The 27,801-nt window shown below is 35.7% G+C and overlaps 1 protein-coding gene across 5 annotated transcripts in view; it reads right to left on the bottom strand.

The window, feature by feature from the left end:
• Positions 1-27,801, bottom strand: part of Lmpt (four and a half LIM domains protein limpet) — a 964,594-nt gene that overhangs the window by 374,929 nt on the left and 561,864 nt on the right. For all 5 annotated transcript variants that reach the window (XM_069832785.1, XM_069832782.1, XM_069832786.1 and 2 more), the window contains 2 exons: positions 19,170-19,403; positions 7,810-8,025 (listed from right to left, as the gene is read on the bottom strand). In XM_069832785.1, coding sequence (XP_069688886.1) covers positions 7,810-8,025; positions 19,170-19,403 — 450 coding nt within the window. The remainder of the gene's footprint in view (positions 1-7,809; positions 8,026-19,169; positions 19,404-27,801) is intronic.

Genomic DNA, 27,801 nt, shown 5'->3' with positions numbered 1-27,801 from the left:
CTTTGTGTTGTACTAGTAGAATATATTGTAAAACCGTTCTGTATATATTTCAACTAGAATGTGACTATAATTAAGACTTTGTAGTACTATTAAGATTTTTTTGACATGTTCCATATTCTAGCTGTGAAGCGTGTACGAATATCATGGAATGTAAATGTATACAATACATATTAGATATGCATACTATACGTTTCTAAACAAAAATCCTGTTCATGTAGCTATATAATAGCAATGTGAGTGTAAATCTGATAGGTAACTGGAACACATTTCCCTCAAGCAAGATAATGAAGACAATCTATCTCTTCAACTCCCACTTCTTAATGCAAACCCTGAAGTTTACAAATTCTTGGAATCCTTCAAGTGTTTGATGTTTAATCTCTGTGACCTTTAAGTGTAACAGGAATAGCAGAGAAACTCCAACCTGTCACAATGAGTCATGGGAGCATGTCATTCCACAAACTTAGCTCACTTCACACTACGCCAATGAGGTACGGTAGAGCTTTCTGCTTAAATTCCAACTCAGCCAAAAATTATTTTTATCATTTTAAGAGTCATACATTCGTGTACCTTCTCCGGGTCCGCCAATGTTTCAATGCCAAATTTCATACCTAAAATCTGTGTTCGGAAGTTCTTAGCCGTCGAGTAGTTGTCACGATTGCCATGAGATTAGAGGTTCATGCTTTCAAAGCTAACCGACGGTGATGAATTTTTTCATAGTGATAAAAAATCTTCGCCATTATTTAGTCTACACTTTGTTGGTTGTGTGTAAGACCAGATCAGATGTTTCCGTCGAGCAAATAAATGGGTGCATAGAAAGAGTTGTAATAATATTATTATATAATTTACATCATTCTACATATAGCCTTGTACAGTAATGGCAAAAAACACCGGACCGACCCTTGTAGCTGATTTCAGAGCCTTGTTCACTCCAGAGCACGATAGACTGGTAACTAAGACTTTCGTGGTTCGAATCCTGCCTGGGAAGGAAACTTTTTTTTTGTTCCTTATTCAAATTTATTCCCAATACTTTTCGATTGCTGGTAAAATTCATGTTCTAGGAATAATAAGTTAATTAAGTAGTAAAATATCGCTGCAATCGAAAAGTATTGGGAATAAATCTGAATAAGGAACAAAAAACAGTTTCCTTCCCAGGCAGGATTCGAACCACAAAAGTCTTAGTTACCAGTCTATCGTGCTCTGGAGTGAAAAAAGCTCTGAAATCAGCTACATGGGTCGGTCCGATTTTTTTTTGCCACTACTGTACATTATACATTAAATCCAGACGTTTGAGATGGGAAGGGCATGTAGCAAGTATGGACGAATCCAGAAGAAATGCATATAGAGTGTTAGTTGGGAGGCCGGAAGGAAAACTATCTTTGGGGAGGCCGAGACGTAGATGGGAGGATGATATTAAAATGGACTTGAGGGAGGTGGGATATGATACTAGACACTGAATTAATCTTGCTCAGGATAGGAACCTATGGTGGGCTTATGTGAGGGCGGCAATGAACCTCCGGGTTCTCTAAAAGCCATTTGTAAGTAAGTATATATAGAACTAAAACATAAATATCATATTACAATATAGAGGGGGAAAAAACAAAAACAAAAAATCACGACTTTTTGGGGAAATTACAAGAATGATAAAAAACTGCAATTTATGGAATTCCTCTAGAACAAGCAATATATAACTATCAAGGTTGTGAAATAAATTGAACGAAACACAAATGGTGTAAATTAAAAAAGTATCAACTTTCCAGAAGTCTGTGGAAGTCTAAAAACGGTAATACAATTTTATAAAACAATGGTTATACCACCATTTGATATTAATGGGAATCCATGCATGTCGCGGAGGAGCATTAGATGGCCGCTGTAACTAAAATTACCAGATTATGGAGACGTAGATGGGAGGATAATATTAAAATGGATTTCAGGGAGGTGGGATATGATAATAGAGATTGGATTAATCTTGCTCAGGATAGGGACCGATGGCGGGCTTATGTGAGGGCGGCAATGAACCTCGGGTTCTCTAAAAGCCATTTGTATTTAAGTACTTCTAGCATTAAAAGGTCTATGGCAATTCTGAAAAATCATTCATACGGAATATCATAATTCCCCCCCCCCCTTTCTATCCGTTAGTGTGTGTTTGTTACAATATATGTACAAATTTATTATTTCTTAAATTTAAGCTCCTAGTTCACATTTCAATTTGACTCATCTATTTCACTGTAATCGTTATTATGCTTATATATGTGTTATTCTGTGTTTCTGGCAATCCAGGATGCCTGGGCAGACTATTTCTTGGAAATAAATTATATATATATATATATATATATATATATATATATATATATATATATATAGTACTAAAAATAAATATCATATTTCAGTAAAGAGGGGGAAAAACAAAACAAACAAAAAATCACGACTTTTTTGGGGAAAATTACAAGGATGATAAAAAAATTGCAATTTACGGAATTCCTCTAGAACAAGGAAAAAAATATGTAACTATCAAGGTTGTGAAATAAATTGAACGAAACACAAATTAAAAAGTATGAACGTTCCAGAAGTCTGTGGAAGTCTAAAAACGGTAATACAATTTTATAAAACAATGGTTATACCACTCATTTGATATTAATGGGAATCCATGCATGTCGCAGAGGAGCATCAGATAGCCACTCTAACTAATATTACCAGATTTTGGGCAACTGATGTTTTTGCCAAAAAAACTTTCAATTGGTTAGACGCAAATATTGTATCTCTCAATATTAACAAAGCAGCTGCCATACATGTTTGTTTAAATAAAACAGGACTTCCCTCAAGTGAAAATAATTTTAAAATAACTTTCCATACAAGAAATCATTCAAACGTTTATCCTTGTTTATGTTTTAAACTTCTTACATGTGGACAGATGAAATATTTAGGCATTATAATGGACCAAAATTTCCGTTGGGAAAAAGAAATAGATTACCCTTTATATAAATTAAGACAATTACCAACTACGCTCCCTTCCCACATGTAATATAATACGAACTATTTATTCAGCTTTAGTCCGGTGGCTTTTTAAGTATGGAATAACAGGTTGTGGAGGTATAACAAAATCTGTTCTAATCCTCCCGAATCAACTTAATAAGAGAATAATAAGAATTTGTTTAAATAGCCATTTAGATTATCCAACAAATCTCGTATATAAAGATGTCAAAGTTTTAGACATCAAAAAGAATTACCAATATTTACTATTAACTTTTTACCACAAAAATTAAACTAAGTACTAGACAAATTACCATGCTTATTCTACAAGAAGATATGCTATTTCTCTGCCACTAATTGAACCAAAGTGTAATACCAAATCTGGTCTCAGGCATAGCTCTAATTCGACCCAATTCTTTCATTAATCATAATTATCCTCACCTAACATTAATGAACGTTTTTGGGTTTAAAAAGGAAGTGTACAAATTAGTTATGCAAACTTTTATCTAATACAATACTTTACTCCAAAGAATATTTCCTGCATTTTTGTATTACAATTCGTCTCACTTAATTTTGTAGTCTGTGCTGTTTTATATTTCTATTTTGCCTTAACGTGTAAAATTTTACGTTTCCAAAAACACTCGGGAACAGAAGCTTTGACATTCTTGGGAGTCAGCTAATTTCAAATTATATCATTTTAAATTTTGTTTAAAAGTGGTCAAGAAATATATTTTCTTCCTTCATTATTTCTTTTTTCTCTTCTTCCTTTTCTTTCTTCTTTCCTTATTATTATTATTACTATTATTATTTACCATGTAATCCGTGATTGCTTACTCATTAAACCCCAAGGAAAATAGCAATAATTGGTTTGTATCATAAGTCGAGAGTAGAAAATCCAGTTGAAGCAAACTGCAAGGACTTCATGACGGGTATTGTATCTACAGCAAACACATGTTCAGCATAGAAACCGTAAGTGTAGCCTTTGTAGTTTATAAAGGAAACCAATAAAATTGTTATCATAAATCTGGGATACAGAACATCATCGAAAGGGACTGGCAAGACACTGCACTATCAGAAATCACATGTACATAATGGAAATACCCATGTGTAGCCTTTACGTGCTACAAGAAAAACATATCAGTTGATATGTGATTCATGAATGTGATGCAATAAGCCTCACATGCTATCAATTGTTTAGGATGATAATTATGGAATAGAGAATATCAATGAAAGGGACCAGGGCGACAATGCACCATTAGAAAACACATGTATATTATGGAAATCTTCAGGTGGAGATTTTATGTGCTACAAAGAGAAGAGATCAATTAGCATGTAATCCATGATGTGATTTAGTAAGTCTAACATGATATCAATTGTTTAGGATCACAATTTTGAAACAGAAAATACCAAAAACAAAGGGACTGATAGGTCACCGAACCATTAGAAATCACATATACACGATGGAAATCCCCAGAAGTAGACCCTATGTGCTGCAAGAAGAAGAGACGACCTGGCATATAATCTATGAATGTGATACAGTAAGCATCACATGATATCAGAAATGTTTTGTATAACAAATCTGGAACATAGAATACGAACAAAAGGTACTGGCAGGACACTGTACCATCAGAAATCATATTTACATGATGGAAATGCCAAGGTGTACACCTTGTGTGCTACAAGGAGAGGAGACCACCTGACATGTAATCCAAGAAAGTGATTCAGTAAGTCTCACATGATATCAATTGTTTAGGACGACAATTCTGCAACAGAGAATACCAACAAATGGGACAGACAGAACACTGCACCATTGGAAATCACATGTACGTGATAGAAATACCAAGACGTATAGTTAGCGAGATATAAGGAGAAGAGGCCAGCTGATATGTAATCCATGATATCAGTTGTTTAGGACGACAATTCTGCAACAGAGAATGCCAACAATTGGGACAGACAGAACACTGCACCATTGGAAATCACATGTACGTGATAGAAATACCAAGGCATATAGTTAGCGAGCTATAAGGAGAAGAGGCCAGCTGATATGTAATCCATGATATCAATTGTTTAGGACGACAATTCTGCAACAGAGAATATCAACAAATGGGACAGACAGAACACTGCACCATTGGAAATCACATGTACGTGATAGAAATACCAAGGCGTATACTTTGCGAGCTATAAGAAGAGGCCAGCTGACATGTAATCCATGATATCAATTGTTTAGGACGACAATTCTGCAACAGAGAATACCAACAATTGGGACAGACAGAACACTGCACCATTGGAAATCACATGTACGTGATAGAAATACCAAGGCGTATAGTTAGCGAGCTATAAGGAGAAGAGGCCAGCTGATATGTAATCCATGATATCAATTGTTTAGGACGACAATTCTGCAACAGAGAATATCAACAAATGGGACAGACAGAACACTGCACCATTGGAAATCACATGTACGTGATAGAAATACCAAGGCGTATACTTTGCGAGCTATAAGAAGAGACTATCTGACATGTAATCCATGAATGTAATACAATAAGCCTCATATGCTATCAATTGTTTAGAATGACAATTATGGAACAGAGCATACCAACAAAAGGGATCCGGGCGACAATGCACCATTAGAAATGACATCTATATTATGGAAATCTTCAGGTGGAGATTTTGAGTGCTACAAAGACAAGAGATCACTTTGCATGCAATCCATGAAGTGATTCAGTAGGCCTAAGCTTCACATGATATCAATTATTGTTTAGGGCGACAATTCTGCAACAGAAAATATCAACAAAAGGGACTGACTGGAGACTGAAATATTAAAAATCACATGTACATGATGGAAATAACTGGGTGTACACTTTATGTGCTACAATGAAAAGAGACCACCTGACATGTAATCCATGAATGTGATACAATAAGCCTCACATGATATGAACTGTTTAGGATGAAAATTCTGCAACAGAGAGTGCCAACAAAAGGGACTGACAGGACACTGCACCATAAGAAAGTACATGTACACTTTGTGTGCTACAAGAAGAAGAAGAGACGACCTGGGATGTAATCCATGAATGTGATTCAGTAAGCCTCACATGATATCAGAAATGTTTTGTATGAAACAATCTGGAACAGAGAATACCAACAAAAGGGAATGACAGGACACTGAACCATCAGAAATCACATGTACATGATGGAAATCTCCAGATCTAGACTTTATGTGCTAGAAGAAGAAGAGCTCACCTAGCATGTAATCAATGAATGTGATACAGTAAGCCTCACATGATATCAATTGTTTAGGATGACAATTTTGGAACAGAGAATAACAACAAAAGGGGCTATGAAGTTATTGACGGAACATTGTACCCTTAGAAAACACATGTACATGATGGATATCCCTAGGAGTAGACATTTTGTGCCAGAAGTAGAGACCATCTGGTATGCAATCTATAAATGCGATACATTAAGGCTCACAATATATAAATTATTGTATGTCTTCATAAAATAATTTGTACAGGGAATACCAACGAAGGGACTGTAATGGTCTTGCTGACGGGGCTTTCTATCCTTAGAAAAAACATGCACAGGATGGAAATGCCTATGTGCTAGGCTAGAAGAAGAGAACGCTTGGCTTGTAATCTATGAATGTGGCACAATAAACTTGACAAGGTTATCAATTGTTTGGTATTGTAAATCTGGTCAGAGTATACCATCACAGAAGTTTGTGAATAAACTTACCAAACTAGGTAAGATTTCAGGACTTATTAACTAAAATCAATTCATTGCTTGATTGCAACTGTCAGATGTGTGGAGGGTGGACGTTTTAGATTGATGGTTCAAAGCAAACCTGTCGTTCAGAATGGCTTTCTTCAACTTTATTCTATGTTGTACATCACTGGGGCAACTCTTAGCAGGAAGTAGAGAAGACAGTACCTGCAAGAATGTGATTATATAATGTAATTTAACAAATCTCTACATACTTAGACTTCAACAAACAAAATTTGATAACACGATCTCAAGGGAAAAAATGGAACTCTCTGCATCAAAATCCAGTTAATTCCCGATTTACCACGAAAATCGTCTGTAGCTGCATTTAGATTGGCAACAGGCCAGGATTGTTTGGCCAAACACCTGCATAGAATTGGAATATATCAGTCCCCTAACTGCCCATTGTGCAACTGAAACCAAGAAATGGATTCGGAACACCTCAAAATCTGTGCTTCAGTGGCTGGTCATGATAATATCTTTGAAAAATATTGGAGTGCAAGAGGTCAAATGACTTTATTGTCAAACGCCTGGCATTAGAAAACAACAACAACAATTTAACAAATCTTCACTTAAATACAGAGGTTGTTCTAAATAACCTAAGTGTAGAAGGAAAGTATAGCTGTAATGATTCCACAGAAGTCGACTTCAAGTTTCTCAAGAACGATAATAGAAATTACGGCAATCGAATCATTTAAGGCCATGTTACGGAAACTAAGCACTAAAAGTACAATATTTTCTTCTCATATACAAGTATTACCTACGGAATTACACCTCCAATTCAAAACTTCTTCAAATAAATATTGTAAATGAATTTCTAAGTAAGAACGCAATTCTAGTCGACATGAAAATAGAGCAAACATAAAAAACTCTTTTTTTTTTTGTAAAAATGTTGAAATCTCAGTTTCCGGCAGCACTAGTAAGCTTACGAGTAAAGGATATACTGTGATTCAACCGATGAAATTCCGGGCAATTGGTCATCGTACACATTTCACTGTCATCTTCATCATAGCAAAGGGTTTCTATTGTCATTGTAAGCTGTAGTAAATGTGTACGCAATGCAATAGTGGTTGCAAGGCTTACCTCGTCACAGGCGGCACAGCGAGGCTTGAGTTGCTCGGCATAGTGGCGCTCGCAGTACAGCAGGTCGTCGTGGACGCAGTAGGTGAGGTCCACCAGAAGCTCCTCGCAAGAGCTGCACACGAAGCAGGCGGGGTGCCACATGGTGCGGTCCCCGAACTTGGGGGCTACCACCCCCACCTCGCCCATGCCCACCATCTGGTGGCACTGCGGACACTCCTGCAACACATTTAACAGAAGTAACTAAAACCATTTCAGTTTTTGCTTGAGGGAGGCCAAGGATTTATAGAAAAGAACCTTATTGGTAGAGAAATTGAAATATCATAATTGTGATAAATACGATAAAAATAAAGAAGCGTGCTTTGTGCTCCTTTTTTCGGTTTTCTTTATATAACTGAAACCCTCTGATGCCAGTTTCATTATTGCACAATAACGGTATAAAACAGTGACGACCAACTCGTGTTCTTTGTGAACGAGTACTCTGGGTTGCACACATGAAGTATGTGTGAAGTATGCAAGAAAAGATAGTCCCACTCAAACAGTTAACCTCGGCAAGTGAGATGCTTGTTTGCAATGCCAATGTCTCTCAACTTTGCTCGAGACTGCTTCGAAAGAGCAGAAGAGCTGAATTGTCACCGCTGCTTTAAATGGATATTACCGCGATAAATTCTATTTCCAGCGATATGCCTAGTGGTTCGAAAAATACATACTTTCTTTCTAAATTTAAATTTTAATAAATGAGGCTATCAAGTGCAAAACTCGCCTTATCCAAAATTAAAAAAAAAATAAGTTACATATGGGATGTTTTACTTCTTGCGGCTCTCTATCTACTGATATACAGTCGGTTTGTGCAAATTTTGTCTAATTCCTCTTCCATAGAGCTCAGAAAACTACTATCAAATGCAAAACTGTCCATATCCATTACGGTTTTTCCTGTTTTCTGACAAATCACTTTACCTGGATAAGGCGAGTTTTGCATTTGATAGCCTCAAATATTTCAGACTTTGTTTACTTCTTCAGGACATGGCTAGGAACTTTTGTTTTTGTTGAGTCTGATATACGTGAAATGCGCATGCTCAACTCTTTGCTTTCTTCTGATACAGAGCACGTGGATCAAAGAGTACTGTATAGACCTAACTGTGATCCTCTCTGACACGGACATGGTTATCGTTCCCAGACAGTGATGAGGGAGGCACCAGCTGTAATATTTCGATTGTTGACTAGAATTTTTTGAAGATGTGATTCACAGGAAGTTTGTTCCAAACGGACGTGCAGTCGATGCGAATATTTTTCTCAATAGCTAGAAAGCCACCGGCGTGGCTCAGTCGGTTAAGGCACTTGCCTGCCGGTCTGAAGTTGCGCTCGGGCGGGGGTTCGATCCCCGCTTGGGCTGATTATCTGGTTGGTTTTTTTCCGAGGTTTTCCCCAATCGTAAGGTGAATTCCAGATAATCTATGGCGAATCCTCTGCCTCATCTCGCTATCACCATTCTCATCGACGCTAATAACCTAGTAGTTGATACAGCGTCGCTAAATAACCAACTATAAAAAAACAGCTAGAACGAGTCCATGAAATTTTGAGACAGTTAATCGAAACAGAATTGTCTTGCAAGAGGGCAAAGGAAGACCCCATACCGTCGAAACAACCATGGAAAACATCCATGAATTTGAAGGAATCGAACTGCTACCATAACCAGCATATAGCCCTGATCTTGCGCCAACAGATTTACCATTTGTTTTAATCCACGGCCCACTTCCTGATTGGAAGGAATTTCCAAAACTTGGAAGCGCTAAAATGTAAATCACCGAATTCTTCACATCAGAAACCAGAAATTGGTGGCTCAAGAATGTAATGGCCATTACTTTGAAGATTAGATTAATTTATTCCTTCATAACACACTCCAATTAAACTTCTGCTCCAAAACAGACGTTATTTAGGAGACGGTATCAGCACAGTCTAAGATATACAGTCACGAAGCTCAATACGTAATAAATATACATCCATAGATAGTTGCTAACCACTAGGATCGCTAATATCGCCTCATTACAGATAATGCGAAATAGTACCGGCACAGTCTATTATTCCTAGCACCCTCACAACGCAAGTTTCGTGACTGTATATACTAGACTGTGGTATCAGTAATCTATTCTCTGTGTCTCGGTAGCTAATTACTGATAAATGATTGACTGCAGGTTCACATGTAGTTTTTTAGGTTATGTCTTTTTTTTTGCCATGGTATGGTAAAGAGGACGTTGAACCACAATGAACTCTTAAAATCTCAGTAATAAACACCGTTGTCCAGTCATTCAGACTTTATGAAGAGCACAAAATCCTCCGCCGCGTGTCGTTTGTTTTGTGACGTGTTGTTTGCAGCTCTTTACTGCGCTGGTCAACATTCAGCCCCTACTTAATGAAAGGCCTCACCTGCTCCGATTTAATTAAGCTGGCCGCATGATTCATTTGCGAAGGCTGGGGTCTCTCTGAAGTTTACATCCACACAACTTTTCGGAGCTCGGAAACATAAAAATGTTTCTACAACATTATTCAGTATGTTAGTCATGAATTTTCTCCATGTAAAGTTTTATTCTAGTAGGAATATTTAAAAATAAATAAAACCATGCTTTAAGTTTAATAACATAGTAAAACTGATTATTCTTTACAAGCTAACTGATGTAAATAATGTAAAGAGAAATAAAGCAACAAACAAACGAACATTTAAAGAGAAAAGCATTTAAAGTAAAAATAAGTTATATCAGAACAATATACTTCAAATTATAAACATGTCTGTGCGAGATCGTGCGTATTTGCTTGGTTTCCGCACAAAACCAATCCGCGGAAAGTCTAAAATTCCACATTCAGTATTCCCAACCTAACACACATAACAATTTCCCTCTTCTTACCGCTTAAGTGACATATTGATTTTACTGCTTTAGGCTTTTAACATATTATTTTTAGAGACGTTCAATATAGCAATAATTATAAATTGGAAACTTACCACTGCAATTTCACCTAAATTACACTGTTAATTATTGTTTTTAAATATTTGCAAAAATTAAGTAAACTCTACAACTCCACTAAAGTTACTGCATTCGTGATGCAAGTAACATTAAGGAAGCCGTGAAAAAATCAACAAGATTCCAGACCCATCATAGACTGGGGGAAAAAAAAAAGGCAGACGTATATCACGGCCTGCTGGAGTATAGTAAACACAGAAAACATTTTAAAGCAATAATGTTGAAGATAGATATTTTTATTTTGCAAATTTGCCGTCATTGAACAGAAACCAAGATGGAGATTTCATTGCAACTAATTAGAAATTCCTCTTTCAGGTATGTAATAAACGATCTTCGCACAAAATAATGTACGATACACGAGCGGTATGTTTTCTTTCAATTCTCGGAAATTAAAAAAGCTCAACTACGTTTCGCTTTTTCAAACTTTTTCTCGAACATGAAAACGTCAACATACCGCTCTTGTAACGCATATTACTATTTCAAAAGAAGATTGTGAAGGTAAATAGATGAGGAAAGAGGTACATTAAAACAGTAGAGGAAAACAGAAAAAAATACAGAAAACGAAATGGAGGAAGGAGGAAGAAAAGGACAGTAAAGAAAGATATAACTACAGAACTGAAATGTTAAACATGAGGAAAAAAGAAAAGAAATTCACAGTAATAAGAACAAAAAAAAAAAAGTGAAGCAACAAACTAAAAAAAATTGTTTGGGTTGAAGCTACGAGGGAACTGCAAATTTCACGTAAAACGTCATAGGGGATTAAGAAAGGAAATAAACGAAGAGAAAGACAAACGATGGAAGAAACGAAAAAACGAAAGATGAACGATATAGGGAACAAACCTGTAATAAAGTAAGAGAAGAAAAGGAAAAGAAATGTAGGCAAAAAAGAAACTGGAATAAAAATAATGAAAAAAAAAGAAACGATTAAAAATGATGTGCTTGACAAATTAATTGACGAATATTTGTTATTATTATTATTATTATTATTATTATTATTATTATTATTATTAATCTGCGAGCGGTATCAATATTGCTAGTAGATAAGTAAATATGCGTTTCAGGCATATTGATCCCACCTGAAGGACAAATTAAGACAGGTAAAGGTCGCACGTCACGGAGGACCTGCTTCACGATCCCCCCCCCCCCGCTGTCTTTTCCAATACTTGTCAAAAATCAGACTGGAGTCACTCTGGGGACCGTGCTTTGTTCTCCAGATCCAAGGTTCAAGGCCCCTCCCACAGAGAACGTAACCGCGTCTATATCGGAATAAACCAACAGGGAAGTGGAAGATGGACGTTCTCGCTCATCGCTCGTATACTTATCGTCTTTTCCAGATTGAAATCCAAGCAACCTAAAGATTTAAATTCGACATGGTTCTCTCATATATTGCATTTTTTTAAGTAGAAGGCAGCAGCGCTTGTTACAATAAGTTTTCGTAGAGTTTATTTTACTGTTGCAAATATGTGTACAAACAGAGCGTTTATAATGTCGAGCTCATATTAACACTCTTTGCAACGTATTAAGAAATAAAAATTCTTCTCTTCCACCGTTACAGTTTGTACACAACACAATACATTTACAATTTTCTGTCAAACGAAGGTAACAATCTCAAACGAATATCCCATAAAAGAAACATTAAACACTCTCAGACTTATATCAGATAAAAAAATTTTCACCAATCTCAAACGTACATCCCGTAAAAGAAACATTCAACAATCTCAAACGTATATCCCATAAAAGAAACATTAAAAACTCTCAGACTTATATCAGATAAAAAACTTTCACCAATCTCAAACGTACATCCCGTAAAAGAAACATTCAACAATCTCAAACGTATATCCCATAAAAGAAACATTAAACACTCTCAGACTTATATCAGATAAAATAATTTTCACCAATCTCAAACGTACATCCCGAAAAGAAACATTCAACAATCTCAAACGTATATCCCATAAAAGAAACATTAAACACTCTCAGACTTATATCAGATAAAAAAACCTTCACCAATCTCAAACGTACATCCCGTAAAAGAAACATTCAACAATCTCAAACGTATATCCCATAAAAGAAACATTAAACACTCTCAGACTTATATCAGATAAAAAACTTTCACAATCTCAAACGTACAACCCGTAAAAGAAACATTCAACAATCTCAAACGTATATCCAAAAAATAAATCTTCAATATCCTAAAATATATATCCCGAAAAAGAAATTTCCAACAATCTCAAACATATACTTTTTTAAATTTTATTTAGGTTATTTTACGACGCAGTATCAACATCTAGGTTATTTAGCGTCTGAATGATATGAAGGTGATAATGCCGGTGAAATGAGTCCGGGGTCCAGCACCGAAAGTTACCCAGCATTTGCTCGTATTAGGTTGAGGGAAAACCCCGGAAAAACCTCAACCAGGTAACTTGTCCCGAACAGGGATCGAACCCGGGCCACCTGCTTTCGCCGCCAGACGCGCTGACTGTTACTCCACAGAATCTCAAACAAACATATATCCCGTGAAAAAAAAAAAAACTTTCAACAATCACCTACGTATATCACATAAAAGAAATTTTAAACAATTTGAAATGAATTCTGTAAAATAAACTTATAAAAATCTCAAACATATATCCTGTAAAAGAAACTTTCAACAGTCTGAAAGTTATAACACGTAAACGAAACTTCCAACATTCTCAAACATATATCCCGTAAAGGAACTTTCAACATTCTGAAACTTATATCTCGTAAAAGAAACTTCCAACATTCTAAAACCAAATCACGTAAAAGAAACTTCCAATATTCTCAAAGATATACCTCGTAAAAAAAACTTCCAACATTCTCGAACGTAGGCTATATCGCGTAAAAGGCACTTTCAAAATTCTCAAACTTATATCCCGTAAAACAAACTTTCAACAATCTCAAATGTATATCCCGTGAAAGGAACTTTCAACATTCTGAAACGTATATCCCGTGAAAGAAACTTTCGAAATTCTCAAACTTATATCCCGTAAAAGTAACTTTTAACATTCTGAAACGTACGTCCGTAAAAGAAACTTTAAAAATTCTCAAACGTATATCCCGTAAAAGAAACTTTCAAAATTCTCAAACGTATATCCCGTACAAGAAACTTTCAAAATTCTCAAACTTACATCCCGTAAAAGAAACTTTCAACATTCTGAAACGTGTATCCCGTAAAAGAAACTTTCAATAATCTCAAATGTATATCCCGTGAAAGGAACTTTCAACATTCTGAAACGTATATTCCGTAAAAGAAACTTTCAACATTCTGAAACGTATATCCCGTAAAATAAACTTTCGAAATTCTCAAACTTATATCCCGTAAAAGAAACTTTCAACAATCTCAAATGTATATCCCGTGGAAGGAACTTTCAACATTCTGAAACGTATATTCCGTAAAAGAAACTTTCAACAATCTCAAATGTATATCCCGCGAAAGGAACTTTCAACATCTTTCGAAATTCTCAAACTTATATCCCGTAAAAGAAACTTTTAACATTCTGAAACGTATATCCCGTAAAAGAAACTTTGGAAATTCTCAGACTTATATCCCGTAAAAGAAACTTTCAACAATCTCAAATATGTATCCCGTAAAATAAACTTTCAACATTCTGAAACGTATATCCCGTAAAAGAAACTTTCGAAATCCTCAGACTTATATCCCGTAATAGAAACTTTCAACGATCTCAAATATATATCCCGTAAAATAAACTTTCAACATTCTGAAACGTGTATCCCGTAAAATAAACTTTCAGCATTCTGAAACGTATATCCCCTAAAAGAAACTTTCGAAATTCTCAAACTTATATCCCGTAAAAGAAACTTTCAACATTCTGAAACATATATCCCGTAAAAGAAACTTTCGAAATTCTCAGACTTATATAAGTTACCGTAAAAGAAACTTTCAACAATCTCAAATAAGTTATATATCCCGTGAAAGAAACGTTAAATTTTCTGAAACGTATATCTCATAAGAGAAACTTTCAAGGGTATCAAACGTATATTCCATAGCAATCTCAAATGCATATCCCATAATTGGACGTTTTCATGGCAACATTAAATAATTATAACGGAGGGAGTCATACAAATGATTAATAATAATATGAGTCGTGATAATTTTCTGTATATTGTAAAATTATACAAGTTATATGTTAGGGAAAATAATGTACGCCTATCAGGTTACAGCATTAGGAAGATTGGATTCGAAAATCATGGTACTCTATTAGAAATTTTAACTGTAGGAATAATAGTTTAGAAAATTTTAAATCGGAAATTTCAGTTTGCTGTAGGTCTATTAGGAATTACGCTAGGGAACGATGTCAACAGTGCACAAGCGGATTCGAAGCTATGACAGCGCCAAAATCGCGCTTCACTAGTGGCGTATTACAACTCTCGTAACAACGTCGAACGTCAAGATTGCAAACGCAACCATGCGGGCAACAAACAGCCCTTATCTTATCTGGTCTGGCCGGCGCGTAATTCCTTCCAGCCTGATAGGGCATGCCGTTCCCACGGGAGGATATCCTGTCCGCAGCTTCAGCTGCACCACGGATTGCTCTAAAAGTGATGAGGAGTGAAGTCCGTATTCAAACTTCATTCAAATTGATTCATGTTTCAGAACGGATTACTAGGCTTGCAACCAATTGCTGGGTGTAATGGTGAAGATAGTCAAATATCAAGGACGAAAGAAAAAAAAAAATAGAACAGCAAAAAATGTTGATTAGGAAGAAAAATACATACTAATGTAATTAAAATAATGGAAAAGGAAAAAGAAGCTAAAACTGCAATAAGGACGTAGAATGAAAACAAAAGAATAAGAAATAAAAATGACGAGAAATTCAGCACACTACAAGAAAAAGATCAAGAAAAAAACAGTGAAAAGGAATGACAGAGTAAAAACGGTAAACATAGAAAACAAACTGAAAAGTACAAGAAGAACAGACAGAACTAAAACAAAAATAGAAGAAATTACAAGAACAAAACTAGAGAATATAAAAAGAGAAATATGATCAAGCCGAAAAAAAACGAGTGAAGAAAATAATGAGAGGAAAAGAACGAGAAAAACAAAAATAAGAACAAGAATATAAATGGGGGAAGAGAAAAAAATAAAAATAAAATGACTAGGGGGATAAAAATATTACGAAAAATTACAGGAGGGAGAACAGAAAAAAATACATAAATAAAAAACCAGGATTACTGGAACACAAAAAAATTGAGAATGAAAATGAGAATAAAACAAGCAGGAACAGAACAAAAACAAGAATAAAACCTACAACAAAAAGATGAACGGAAACAGAAAAAAATAAAAATAACAGTAATGCCTAGAACGAAAAGAACAGGAATAGAAAAAATAAGTGAAATAAAAAAAAAAAACAAGAAAGGGAACAACGAAAATAAGTTTAAGCCCTAGATAAAAAAAAGGACGGGATTAGAACAAAACCATTTCGGTACACGGAAATGAAGAAAAACATGAGGAACTCTTTGAACAAAAACAAGAACAAGACAGAACAAAAATAACAGAAACCTCTAGAACAAAAAAAAAGAGTATGAATAGAAAAAATAAGAAAAAACATTGAAAAAACAAGAAAGAAAATACAACGAAAAAAAATAGTAAGCCCCAGAAGGAAAAAAAGAACAGAAATAGAACAAAAAATAGAGAACACCCTAAAACAAAACCAAGAACTGAAATAAAATAAAATAAAATAAACCATAGAACAAAAACAAGAACACAAAGAAATCAAAATACGGGAAAATGCAGGAGTAAAAAGAACGGAAATAGAACAAAAATAGAGAACAACCTAAAACAAAACCAAGAACTGAAATAAAATAAAATAAAATAAAATAAAATAAAATAACAAAAAACCATAGAACAGAAACAAGAACACAAAGAGACCAAAATACGGGAAAATGCAGGACTAAAAAGAACGGAAATAGAACAAAAATAGAGAACACCCTAAAACAAAAGCAAGAACTGAAATAAAATAAAATAAAATAACAAAAAACTATGGAACAAAAACAATAACACAAAAAATAACCAAAATACGGGAAAATGCATGACTAAAAAGAACGGAAATAGAACAAAAATAGAGAACAGCCTAAAACAAAAGCAAGAACTGAAATAAAATAAAACAAAATAACAAAAAACTATAGAACAAAAACAATAACACAAAGAAACCAAAATACGAGAAAATGCATGAATAAAAAGAACAGAAATAGAACAAAAACACAAACAGAAATAGTATGAAAAGTAAGAGGAAGGTTTAGAGTGAAATAAGAACAGGAGCTGAAGAAAAATAAGAGAAAATCTAGAAAGAAAAACATGAAGAGAACTAGAAGAAAAATATCTCAAATATCAGAAAGGAATTAAAAGCATGGGAAATGATGGAAAATTTTTTTCCCTCATATTTGATTTCCAGATATCTATAATTGTAATGAATGATGGCACCATATCGTACATATCTACTACGTTTTGCTATTGCCCTTCGTACTGCACTTTGGATTTAAAATGTTCATAAATACCTGTGATCTTCTGATACTCTTTATGACATAGGCTACATTATAATGACGTTTAATATTGTGCGATGTAAGAGTAATGGAACGGAGAAAAATTCTCTCCGGCGCCGGGATGTGAACCCGGGTTTTCAGCTCTACGTGCTGATGCTTTATCCACTAAGCCACACCGGATACCACCCCGGCGTCGGACAGAATCGTCTCAGATTAAGCTCCAACTCTTGGGTTCCCTCTAGTTTAATATTGTGTTGATAAACGCCCTTTAAAACTTTCGAGCATAATAAACATATACTATTATTTCCATAAACACAAGGAAATATGTCTCCGCCCATTCTTCTTTAAATACACGTTTCCTACCTTTGGACAGAGCCATGCTTAACTAGCTATAGGCTATGTTACGCCACTGGTGTCTGCTTGTACAATGTACCTGCAAAGGGTTGATTGGGAGTGGGGATGTGTATTCCTTGCCTGCCCCTGCAACGTCACAGGCATCGCGATGACATTTCTGCCGACGGCTGCATTTACCAATCGTTTGCTTATAAGCTCACTCCCATTAGCGCTGAATAAAATAAACGAAGACTTAAATTCGATTTCACTGTGGTCACACAAATTTGGATTAAGGTTAAATCCAGAGAAATCGCAAGCAATCGTAATGGGACATAATCGTCTACGAAGTACTCTTGATAGTGGTACTATACCACATATAACATTGAATGGGATTATTGTTAAATACAGTGAAACAGTTAAAAATCTTGGCATTTTTATGGATAGCGATCTAAATTGGAACACCCAAGTAACACACACTTGCAAAAAAAATTTTCTCAACTTCACTCTTTGTTTCATATGAAAGAATTTCTACCACTTGTCTAAAAAAGAATCTTATTCAGACGCTTGTAATGCCCCATTTTGATTATTGCGATTCCTTACTAACTAATGTAAGTTCACTCTTAGCTGAGAGACTACAACGTGTTCATAATGTGTGCATACGATTCATCTGCAATACTCGTAAATTTGACCATATAACACCTTCCCTCCAGTTACTTTCATGGGTGCGTCTGAAGGAACGAAGAACAATACATTCACTGTCTCTTCTATTTAGAATCATGCATACTTCTACTCCGAATTATCTCTTATCGCGCTTTCAATTTCTTACAACTCTTCGAAACCGACATCAAGCACTTCTTTCTATCCCTCATCATAGAACGTCTCTATACTCATCCTCGTACACTGTAGAAATACCTCGTCTCTGGAATTCGCTACCTAATGATGTCAGGGACTGCCGGACTTTATCACAATTCAAAATTAAATTGGAAAATTTTGTCTTGTTTAATGCTTTTTAGATATTGCTAGAAGTGTCGATTTGTGTTTTTTTTTACTCCAGATTAAAATCGCAAGTTTCTTGTTTATGTTAGTTAATTAGGATACAATTAATTATACTTAATCACTCATTTAAAGTTTGTGTGACTGCAACCTGTGTATATTTTTGTGTGACTTTACTTCGTTTATAGTGTTTTTTTTTTTCCTTTTTATTTCTGTTATTGTATTTGTATTCCTGGTGTTGTGGAAGAGAAGGCCTGATGGCCTTAACTACACCAGAATAAATAAATAAATAAATAAATAAATAAATAAATAAATTCATTCACGAATTTATCTAATTCAACTTGTCGGCTGCCGATTTTTGCTAAACTGAGAATCGTTTGACTCAACTGCGAACGTTCTATCGCATCGCATTCTCTAGTTACACATCTTCGGCTGCCACGCGACCTGTCAATTCGTACCTGAATTTCTCCCCTCCAACTCAAGAACGAAAGGAAGAAAGGAACTCACGGTGTTGTAGTTGGTGGTCTCCTTGACGTAGCCGATGTCGAGTGCGATCTCGTTCCTGGCGTGGATGAAGTCCTCGTAGCTGGGGTGGTGCTGCGCCTCCACGTGCTTGCAGTAGGCCAGCGCCAGGTCCTGCTTGGGCAGCTGCAGGATCAGCTGCTTGTCGCGGTACTTCTCGCCCGGCGAGCCCAGGCGCGGAACTTTGTTCGACGGCAGTTGCTGGAAGAACTCTTCAATCTGCAACACAACATCCTTACTCAGTAAGCCCACCAGTTCTCCAACCATCCCAGTACCCCAAAGAACTTCTCTTTATTCTGCTTATAACTACGTATCGGAATTTACTGAAATAATAGATAATTTCAATTTCCTAATAATACAGTCTGAACACGAAGTCTTTCCCTGATTATAAACATTTAGCCTACTCGTATTACTGAAAAACTACAGGCTACTATAATAGACATATGGACGCGGTTTTCAGCAAATGACACCTCAACTTACACTTCAATATGCGCTCCGTTTGTTGCTCGGAGAACGTTTAATCCAGGGGTCGTCAGCACAGAGCACGCTGGTGCTAGCCTCTCTTACCCGCTGAAAACGCAGTGCACTACTGGATGTTCAGTTCAAAGTGTGTCATGGCTCGCTGTATGCGTCATGTGACTAGCCGATGAGCCTAGAGAATTCAATCTTCCTACACTTCCGCAGAGGCGTATAACCTATGAGGCAGAGAAGTTGCCTAGCAAGTACGGCGTTCATTCTGAAGAGTACGTACCGATACGTACGGTAACGCCGGTAGTGGCAGGAATGTGAACTGTTTGGAAATACGTACTGTCGGGATATAGGGAGAGAGTTACGACGATTACTTATGTATTTGTTGACATTAACTTCGACGGTCAACATGGACACGGAGCATTTGATTTGTATTGTGGAATGTTGCCGTACGCAACCGATGATAACAAATACCCTGCGTACGACTTGCCGGCGCAAAACACAGTTCGAAAGAGGTTATGGTAGCACACAGACCGTACAGACCGTCATCTGTTGCTACGACGTTCAAGTTATACCGTACACGTTCTCAAGTTCAGATTGAAGAACGCCTTAAATAATAGGCAACTTCTCTAACATGTAAGCTGAAACTCGCTTCAAATCGGTGACCCAACAACAGTGACGTCATGACACTTTGAAATGAACACCCAGTAGTGCTCTCGTAGCTGCTAGCGGGTATGCTCTCTATCTCTCCCTGTTGCACGACCGTGCACATGGGACGGCACCGCGTACCCATTGCACGTTTCAGCGAGTGCTGACGACCACTGGTTTAATTGATATCCGATTTCATGCCATGTTTCTCGTCAATATCTTGCTTTTCCGACCCCTTTTGGTTATGAAAGGAATTTTACAATGCTACATTTATTCGGATCAAATTTATGCCCATTTAAAGGATAAAACTAAAATTCTTTCAACCATTCATTATTTATCATAATACATCGCTCTGTTAAGGGGTTAGGTACAGCTTACAGCAGTACAATTTTTGAAAATATTCAACATTATTTTCCTCCATTACTGTATCTTGTACAATAATAAAAATCGGTATGTGTAAAACACTGTCCTTCTGCTATATGAAAAAAAAATTATACGATTAAAAAAAATATAATATATATATATTTTTTTTTTCAAAATGGTGGCAGTTCACTGTGTAATGATGAAGCGTTTCCCTCATAACTCATAAACATGTTAACTTTTTCATGTTCTCTCTCTTTTATTTTATTGCTGAAACTCATGTTTACAATATCATGCTCTTTCAACTACATTCCTTAATATATATATATATATATATATATATATATATATATATATATATATATATATATATATATATATATATATATATAGGGGAGAGTCGGGTAGTATCGGACAGTGCGTTTCTTTCAACTACCACCATATGGCAGTACCTGATTGACATGGTTACGTTTCTCTATGCGACATCACAGAAACGTAACCACGTCAATCAGGTACTATCATCGTGTGGTAGATGAAAGAAACTCACTGTCCGATATTACCCGATGTCCGATACTACCCGACTCTCCCCTATATATATTTTAATTTTGTGTTAGAAGAAAATACTGATATTTGACCACTTTTTAAATGAATTTATTTTTATCAGACAATCTATCAAAGGTAGAGAAGTGATCTTGCCTCACATTGTAGATATGACATGCATAAATAAACAGAAAAATTTCATCACAGAATGTTGGATAGTTTTTGAGTTAAGTGGGAAATGCTTCATAACTGCACAGTGAACTGAATTTTGAAAAAAAAAAAAAAATGTAAATAATTTTTTTATATCGTAAATGTTTTTTCATATAGCAGAAGGACAGTGTTTTACACATACTAATTTTCAGTACTGTATAAGATACAGTATTGGAGGAAAAAAAATGTTGAATATTTCCAAAATTTTACTGCTGTAAGCTGTAGCTAATCGCTTAAATTGACTGTGAAGATTGGGAATTTAATAAATGCCTTTCCCAAAACACGCTGTGAAATGTTTCACATAAAACAATTTTTATCTCGAAAAAGAAGAAAAAACGAGTAAAATTATATTAAACTTCTTTTGTTTGAAATATCTCAAAGAATAACCCCCTGAAATTAATGACTTTACTTACGGTTCACTCTGTAGACATATAGGATGCTATTCATAGACATTTCGCAGCACGCGCTACGAGCGTACTAAGCTAGCCCCGGCTATCCACTGGTTAATGTACAGAATTCAAATCATATCCTATCGCTAACACTGGTTTATGAATACGAAAAACGCTGATCATCCACCGGAAGCCCGCGCTAAAAATGTCTATGAATACGGCCCCTGTTCTAAAGTTGCTGTAGACTATCACATAATACGAAATGGTAGTTTTCCTACTAGCATTCGTAGAATTACAATGCAATCTTTGGCATGAACAACAGGCGATTTATATACCAATTCTATTAAAATTACGATATAATAAGCAGATTCTATAACATACGGCTTCGTGATCTAGCGGCCAGCATTCCTGACCAAAAAAAAATGAGATCCCAGTTTCGATTCACGTCGTGAGCATTTAAAATTTGTTCTTAAAGGATTATTTCATTACTTTCACTCTCAGAAACATCTCAGTGTTAAAGTAAAGGTTCTCAGAAAGCGTTCTAGGTTCGAAGTGCGGTAACTGTACTATACAAAAACCACCAACAAGAAGGAAGCCGCCAAATGCAAATATTGCGTATCGATTACCATAATGCAGTGACAACTGAACACTTCAGTTAGTACTTAGAAAATGTAAGTAACTCAATTACTAGACTATAAATTCAAAACTATAATTAAGTTAATATATCAAATTATAAAACCTACTAAAATAAAACCTACTCTAACAATGAAAATTACATAACGAAGCACTTTTATGACAATCCAAAACATAATTTTAAAGAATTTAAAGCTTTAACGTTGATATCTCATTTCCAATTAAAGGAAATTGAAGACTACTTCATTATATAATTTAAGCTATAACTTACTATGTTTCTTCACATAGAAACTCTTAATATGCGAAGAATCAGATAATTATCTTCTGGATCTGTACCAGTTCCTGAAATATCGTATTAGAAAATTTCTAATAAGAGAACACCAATCATTGTTGCAAAAGTCTGTGATTGTTTAAGAGAATTAACACAATTTCTAGCTAAATACCTATAAGATACATTACACTTACGCCCAAATTACCATCCACATCAATTATGACACTCATAATCAGCCTACAGCCCTATTTGGGTATCCTACAAAAGCATTTCGTTGGTTGTTCTAGGGGTCTGTAACTCATAATTTCACTAAAGAAAAATACTTCGATTCTTACACATGCATTCAAGTTTCTTTTCTGAGCAATACTACCAATTCTGCGACTATTTCTACCTAGGATACCTGATTTTCTTATTCTACCAAAACTTCCGGAACATATATATATATATATATATATATGTGTGTGTGTGTGTGTGTGTGTGTGTGTGTGTGTGTGTTACCGTAAACGTACGAAGACTGGTAAATGTTAGAATTTACCGGTATAACCTAACATTTACCGTTATACTACGGTAGAACCCCAAAATATCTTTATTAGATGCATACATTTTGAACCTGTACCAAGAAATGTTGGTAAATCTCAGGATTTACCGATGCGAGCTGGTAAAAGCTAGATCGAAGAATCCAGAACGAAGAATCCCGTCTCTGTTGTACAGGTTCAGACATATTTTCAGGGTCCATAAAGTGAAGCGGTTCCGAGAGGCTGCCAAAGGTCTTGAAATGCAAGCGAAGAAAATGAAAGCAGCCACTTGTAACAAAATTCCAAAACTTTCAGCCGAACAGAATGTGAGGATCAAAGTACGGGATGTAGACCGGGAAAAAATTGACGAAAAATCAATATAGCAGTGATTATAAATATTTAAGATGACGAGTTGCATCAACTTGATACCAAAGCTTGCAAACTGAAGTCATTGTACACTAGGAACCAATTTACATTATGCAAAGAACATTTTATCAGCATCGAAGAAGTAGGAAAAGAAGAAATTAATGTATGGGAAGTGGTTGGCAAACTATCTTTCGTTGGAGGACAAGGATTCAAAAAGTGTAAATGTTTTAAAAAAGTGTTCAACAAAAAAGTACTTGCGCAAATCATCTTCCATGTTGTGTAATTCTAAATGTCATAACAGCCAACCTTGCTGTAACAAGAATAAATTAATATTCATAATGTTTGCTTTACTTTATTTGTGGACCTAGACTGTTTGAGGGAATATAAAAACTTTGTTAATTTTTGTATGGAATACTATAACAGACAGTAGTTAAAACTATAATATTTTTCACCATTTTTAATATGGAATATTATTTATTATAATCACATTGGAATGTAAGAATATTTGAATAACTTCAATTTAAAATAAATACAAATTATTTCAGTCATTGCTGAGGTGATTTTTATTTATGTTTTTAAATAGATCCTAAAACAAGAATAAAAAGCTGAATCAGAAATATATAATTAGGCCTATGTAAAAGTGCGGAGAACAGCAAATCTTAGTAAAGATTTTTTTTATCAAATTAACACGTTTTTACCACAGCTGATCGTTAAATTCTGAGATTTACCAACATCTTTTGGTAAAAGTTCAAAATATATACATCGAATAAGATATTTCGAGGTTTTACCGCACTGTAACGGTAAATGTTAGGTTATACCGGTAAATTCTAACATTTCCCAGTCTTCGTACATTTACGGTAACGTCCACACCTGTGGAGTAACGGTCAGCGCGTCTGGCCGCGAAACCAGGTGGCCCGGGTTCGAATCCCGGTCGGGGCAAGTTACCTGGTTGAGGTTTTTTCCGGGGTTTTCCCTCAACCCAATATGAGCAAATGCTGGGTAACTTTCGGTGCTGGACCCCGGACTCATTTCACCGGCATTATCACCTTCATATCATTCAGACGCTAAATAACCTAGATGTTGATACAGCGTCGTAAAATAACCCAATAAAATAAAATAATAATAATAATAATAATAATAATAATAATAATAATAATAAAATAAATAAATAATTTACGGTAACATATATATCCCCCCCCCCCTCTCTCTCATATACATACTGGGTGAATCTTCTCTTCCTGCGGATTGAGAAGTTATGCAGTACCGGCGTTTTACAGACCATACCGTAAACACAATCCCCTGCGTCGTATAACTTTCGGCCGAATTGACTGCTACGTACCTCACTGAGCACGAGCGGCTGGAACCACCTATTTATAACAAAAAAGTATGTATCCAGAGCCGTGATTTGAACCTGGACAATCCAGCGTGTTAACCGTTGCGCTATCACAGTACATTAACAAAGGTCAACATCGTAGCCTTTTCGGAAGGGCTGGTGAACGGGATGTGAGCACCTGCATTTCGCATCGTCTGTAAAATGCAGGTTTGCCTAGTTTCCAATCCGCAAGTGTTAAGAAAGAAGGATATAATATTTTGAGAGGAGTCAGTATTCACAATCAATCAATCAATCAATCAATCAATCAATCAATCTTCTTAATGTATTCAGCTGTTTGCTGACAACATAAAGTCCACTTTGAAGTATGGTGTCAGTCCAATGCAGAAGCAAAATCCATTCTCTGTAATATAAAAAATGAGGCTAAAAAGAATAAATTCCATGTCTCATTGGGTAGTATATTTAAAGACCGAGAATTAAAACGAAAAGGCAACATTAACGATAAAGATACAGACACTCTAAAAATTTTATAACGGAATTCTAAGTCTTTAAGAAACAAAATGGATTTATTAAAGAAAGAAGTTCAGTATTCATAAGAACAAGGAAAAATGTCAAATACACATGGGTCCTAAAATTAACATATTTGAAGAAACAAGGGCTATGAAATTGGTATTGTAACAACAGCATATCTTTTAAATGTAAGCTCTTTGCTAGTTTCTTTACGAGTATGTCATATTACTCATATCAGTCTGTTTACTCTTTCATTTATTGCACTGCAATAAGAAACGAGCAAAGAGCTCACATTAGAAGATAACATGCTGTTGTTACATTGCCATTTCACAGTCCATGTTTCTTCGAAGATACTAATTTTAGGACTCATGTTTATTAGACTTTTTATTCTTGTTTTAATTAATATTACCTTCCCTCAAAATATGATAAACTTTTTTCTTAACACACATTAGAAGATAGTTGTTATAATACCAATTCCACAGTCCTTGCTTCTTCAAAGATATTAATATCAGGGCCCATATTTATTAGATGTTTTTCTTGTATTTATGAATACTAGATCCTCTCAAAATATTAGGCTTTTTTAACACCTTGTATATGGAATGAAATATATGGGAGGGAGGCACTTTGGCCCAGCATTGCGAGCTGTTATGATATAACTTTCAAGCTAGATGCACACTGGCTGACTACACTAAGGTTTGCTGCGTACTCAAGTTTCGAGCAGGCAATCTCCCCCCTTTCCCCAGGTCAGTTCCCTCTGTGCGTCGCCAGGGAATAATATGGAAAGATGACGAAATGATTTAGATGCGTAAAAACGGGAGAACCCCGAGAAAATCCCAACTGCGACCTTGTCCGCCACAAGTATCACTATGTATTTTCAATAAAAAGTCCAAGACCTGGTCGGGACTTGAACCCGGGCTGCAGACTCTTACTAACAATCTCCGAATTCCTACCCTCTTTACTCACATGAGTAATACGCGGAAAATGTTTAACTCTTGTGGAGATATGGCAAAAGGAGGTATTCTGAAAAACCTCCCCAAAAGTGTGCGTTCCTTTGCCATAAATTTCATCTGGCATAACAGACATTATAAATACTTACTTACTTACTGGCTTTTAAGGAACCCGGAGGTTCATTGCAGCCCTCACATAAGCCCGCCATCGGTCCCTATCTTGAGCAAGATTAATCCAGCCTCTATCATCATATCCCACCTCCCTCAAATCCATTTTAATATCTTCCCATCTACGTCTCGGCCTCCCTAAAGATCTTTTCCCTCCGGCCTCCCAACTAACACTCTATATGCATTTCTGGATTCGCCCATACGTGCTACATGCCCTGCCCATCTCAAACGTCTGGATTCAATATTCCTAATTATGTCAGATGAAGAATACAATGCGTGCAGTTCTGTGTTGTGTAACTTTCTCCATTCTCCTGTAACTTCATCCCTCTTAGCCCCAAATATTTCCCTAAGCACCTTATTCTCAAACACCCTTAACCTATGTTCCTCTCTCAAAGTGAGAGTCCAAGTTTCACAACCATGAAGAACAACCGGTAACATAACTGTTTTCTAACTTTCAAATTTTTTGACAGCAGACTAGATGATAAAAGCTTCTCAACCGAATAATAACAGGTATTTCCCATATTTATTCTGTGTTTAATTTCCTCCCGAGTATCATTTATATTTGTTACTGTTGCTCCAAGATATTTGAACTTCTCCACCTCTTCAAAAGATAAATTTCCAATTTTTATATTTCCATTTCGTACGATATTCTCGTCACGAGACATAATCATATACTTTGTGTTTCCGGGATTTACTTCCAAACCTATCTCTTTACTTGCTTCCAGTAAAATTCCCGTGTTTTCTCTAATCGTTTGTGGATTTTCTCCTAACATATTCACGTCATCCGCATAGACAAGCAGCTGATGTAACCCGTTCAATTCCAAACCCTCTCTGTTATCCTGGACTTTCCTAATGGCATACTCTAGAGCAAAGTTAAAAAGTAAAGGTGATAGTGCATCTCCTTGCTTTAGCCCACAGTGAATTGGAAACGCATATGACAGAAACTGACTTATACAAACTCTGTTGTATGTTTCACTGAGACACATTTTAATTAATCGAACTAGTTTGTTGGGAATACCAAATTCAATCAGAATATCATATAAAACATCTCTCTTAATCGAGTCATATGCCTTTTTGAAATCTATGAATAACTGATGCACTCTACCCTTATACTCCCATTTTTCTCCATTATCTGTCGAATACAAAATATCTGGTCAATAGTTGATCTATTACGCCTAAAACCATTATAAATACAGCCTGTAATTTCGAAAGTAAGCACTTTACCCATGCATACAACGTAACTAAGTAATTATAAAGTAACC

This window comes from Periplaneta americana, chromosome 8, assembly GCF_040183065.1.
Source record: "Periplaneta americana isolate PAMFEO1 chromosome 8, P.americana_PAMFEO1_priV1, whole genome shotgun sequence".
NCBI lineage: Eukaryota > Metazoa > Arthropoda > Insecta > Blattodea > Blattidae > Periplaneta > Periplaneta americana.
Note: the sequence above shows the minus strand (reverse complement) of the source record. Positions and strands in the feature narration are given on the sequence as shown.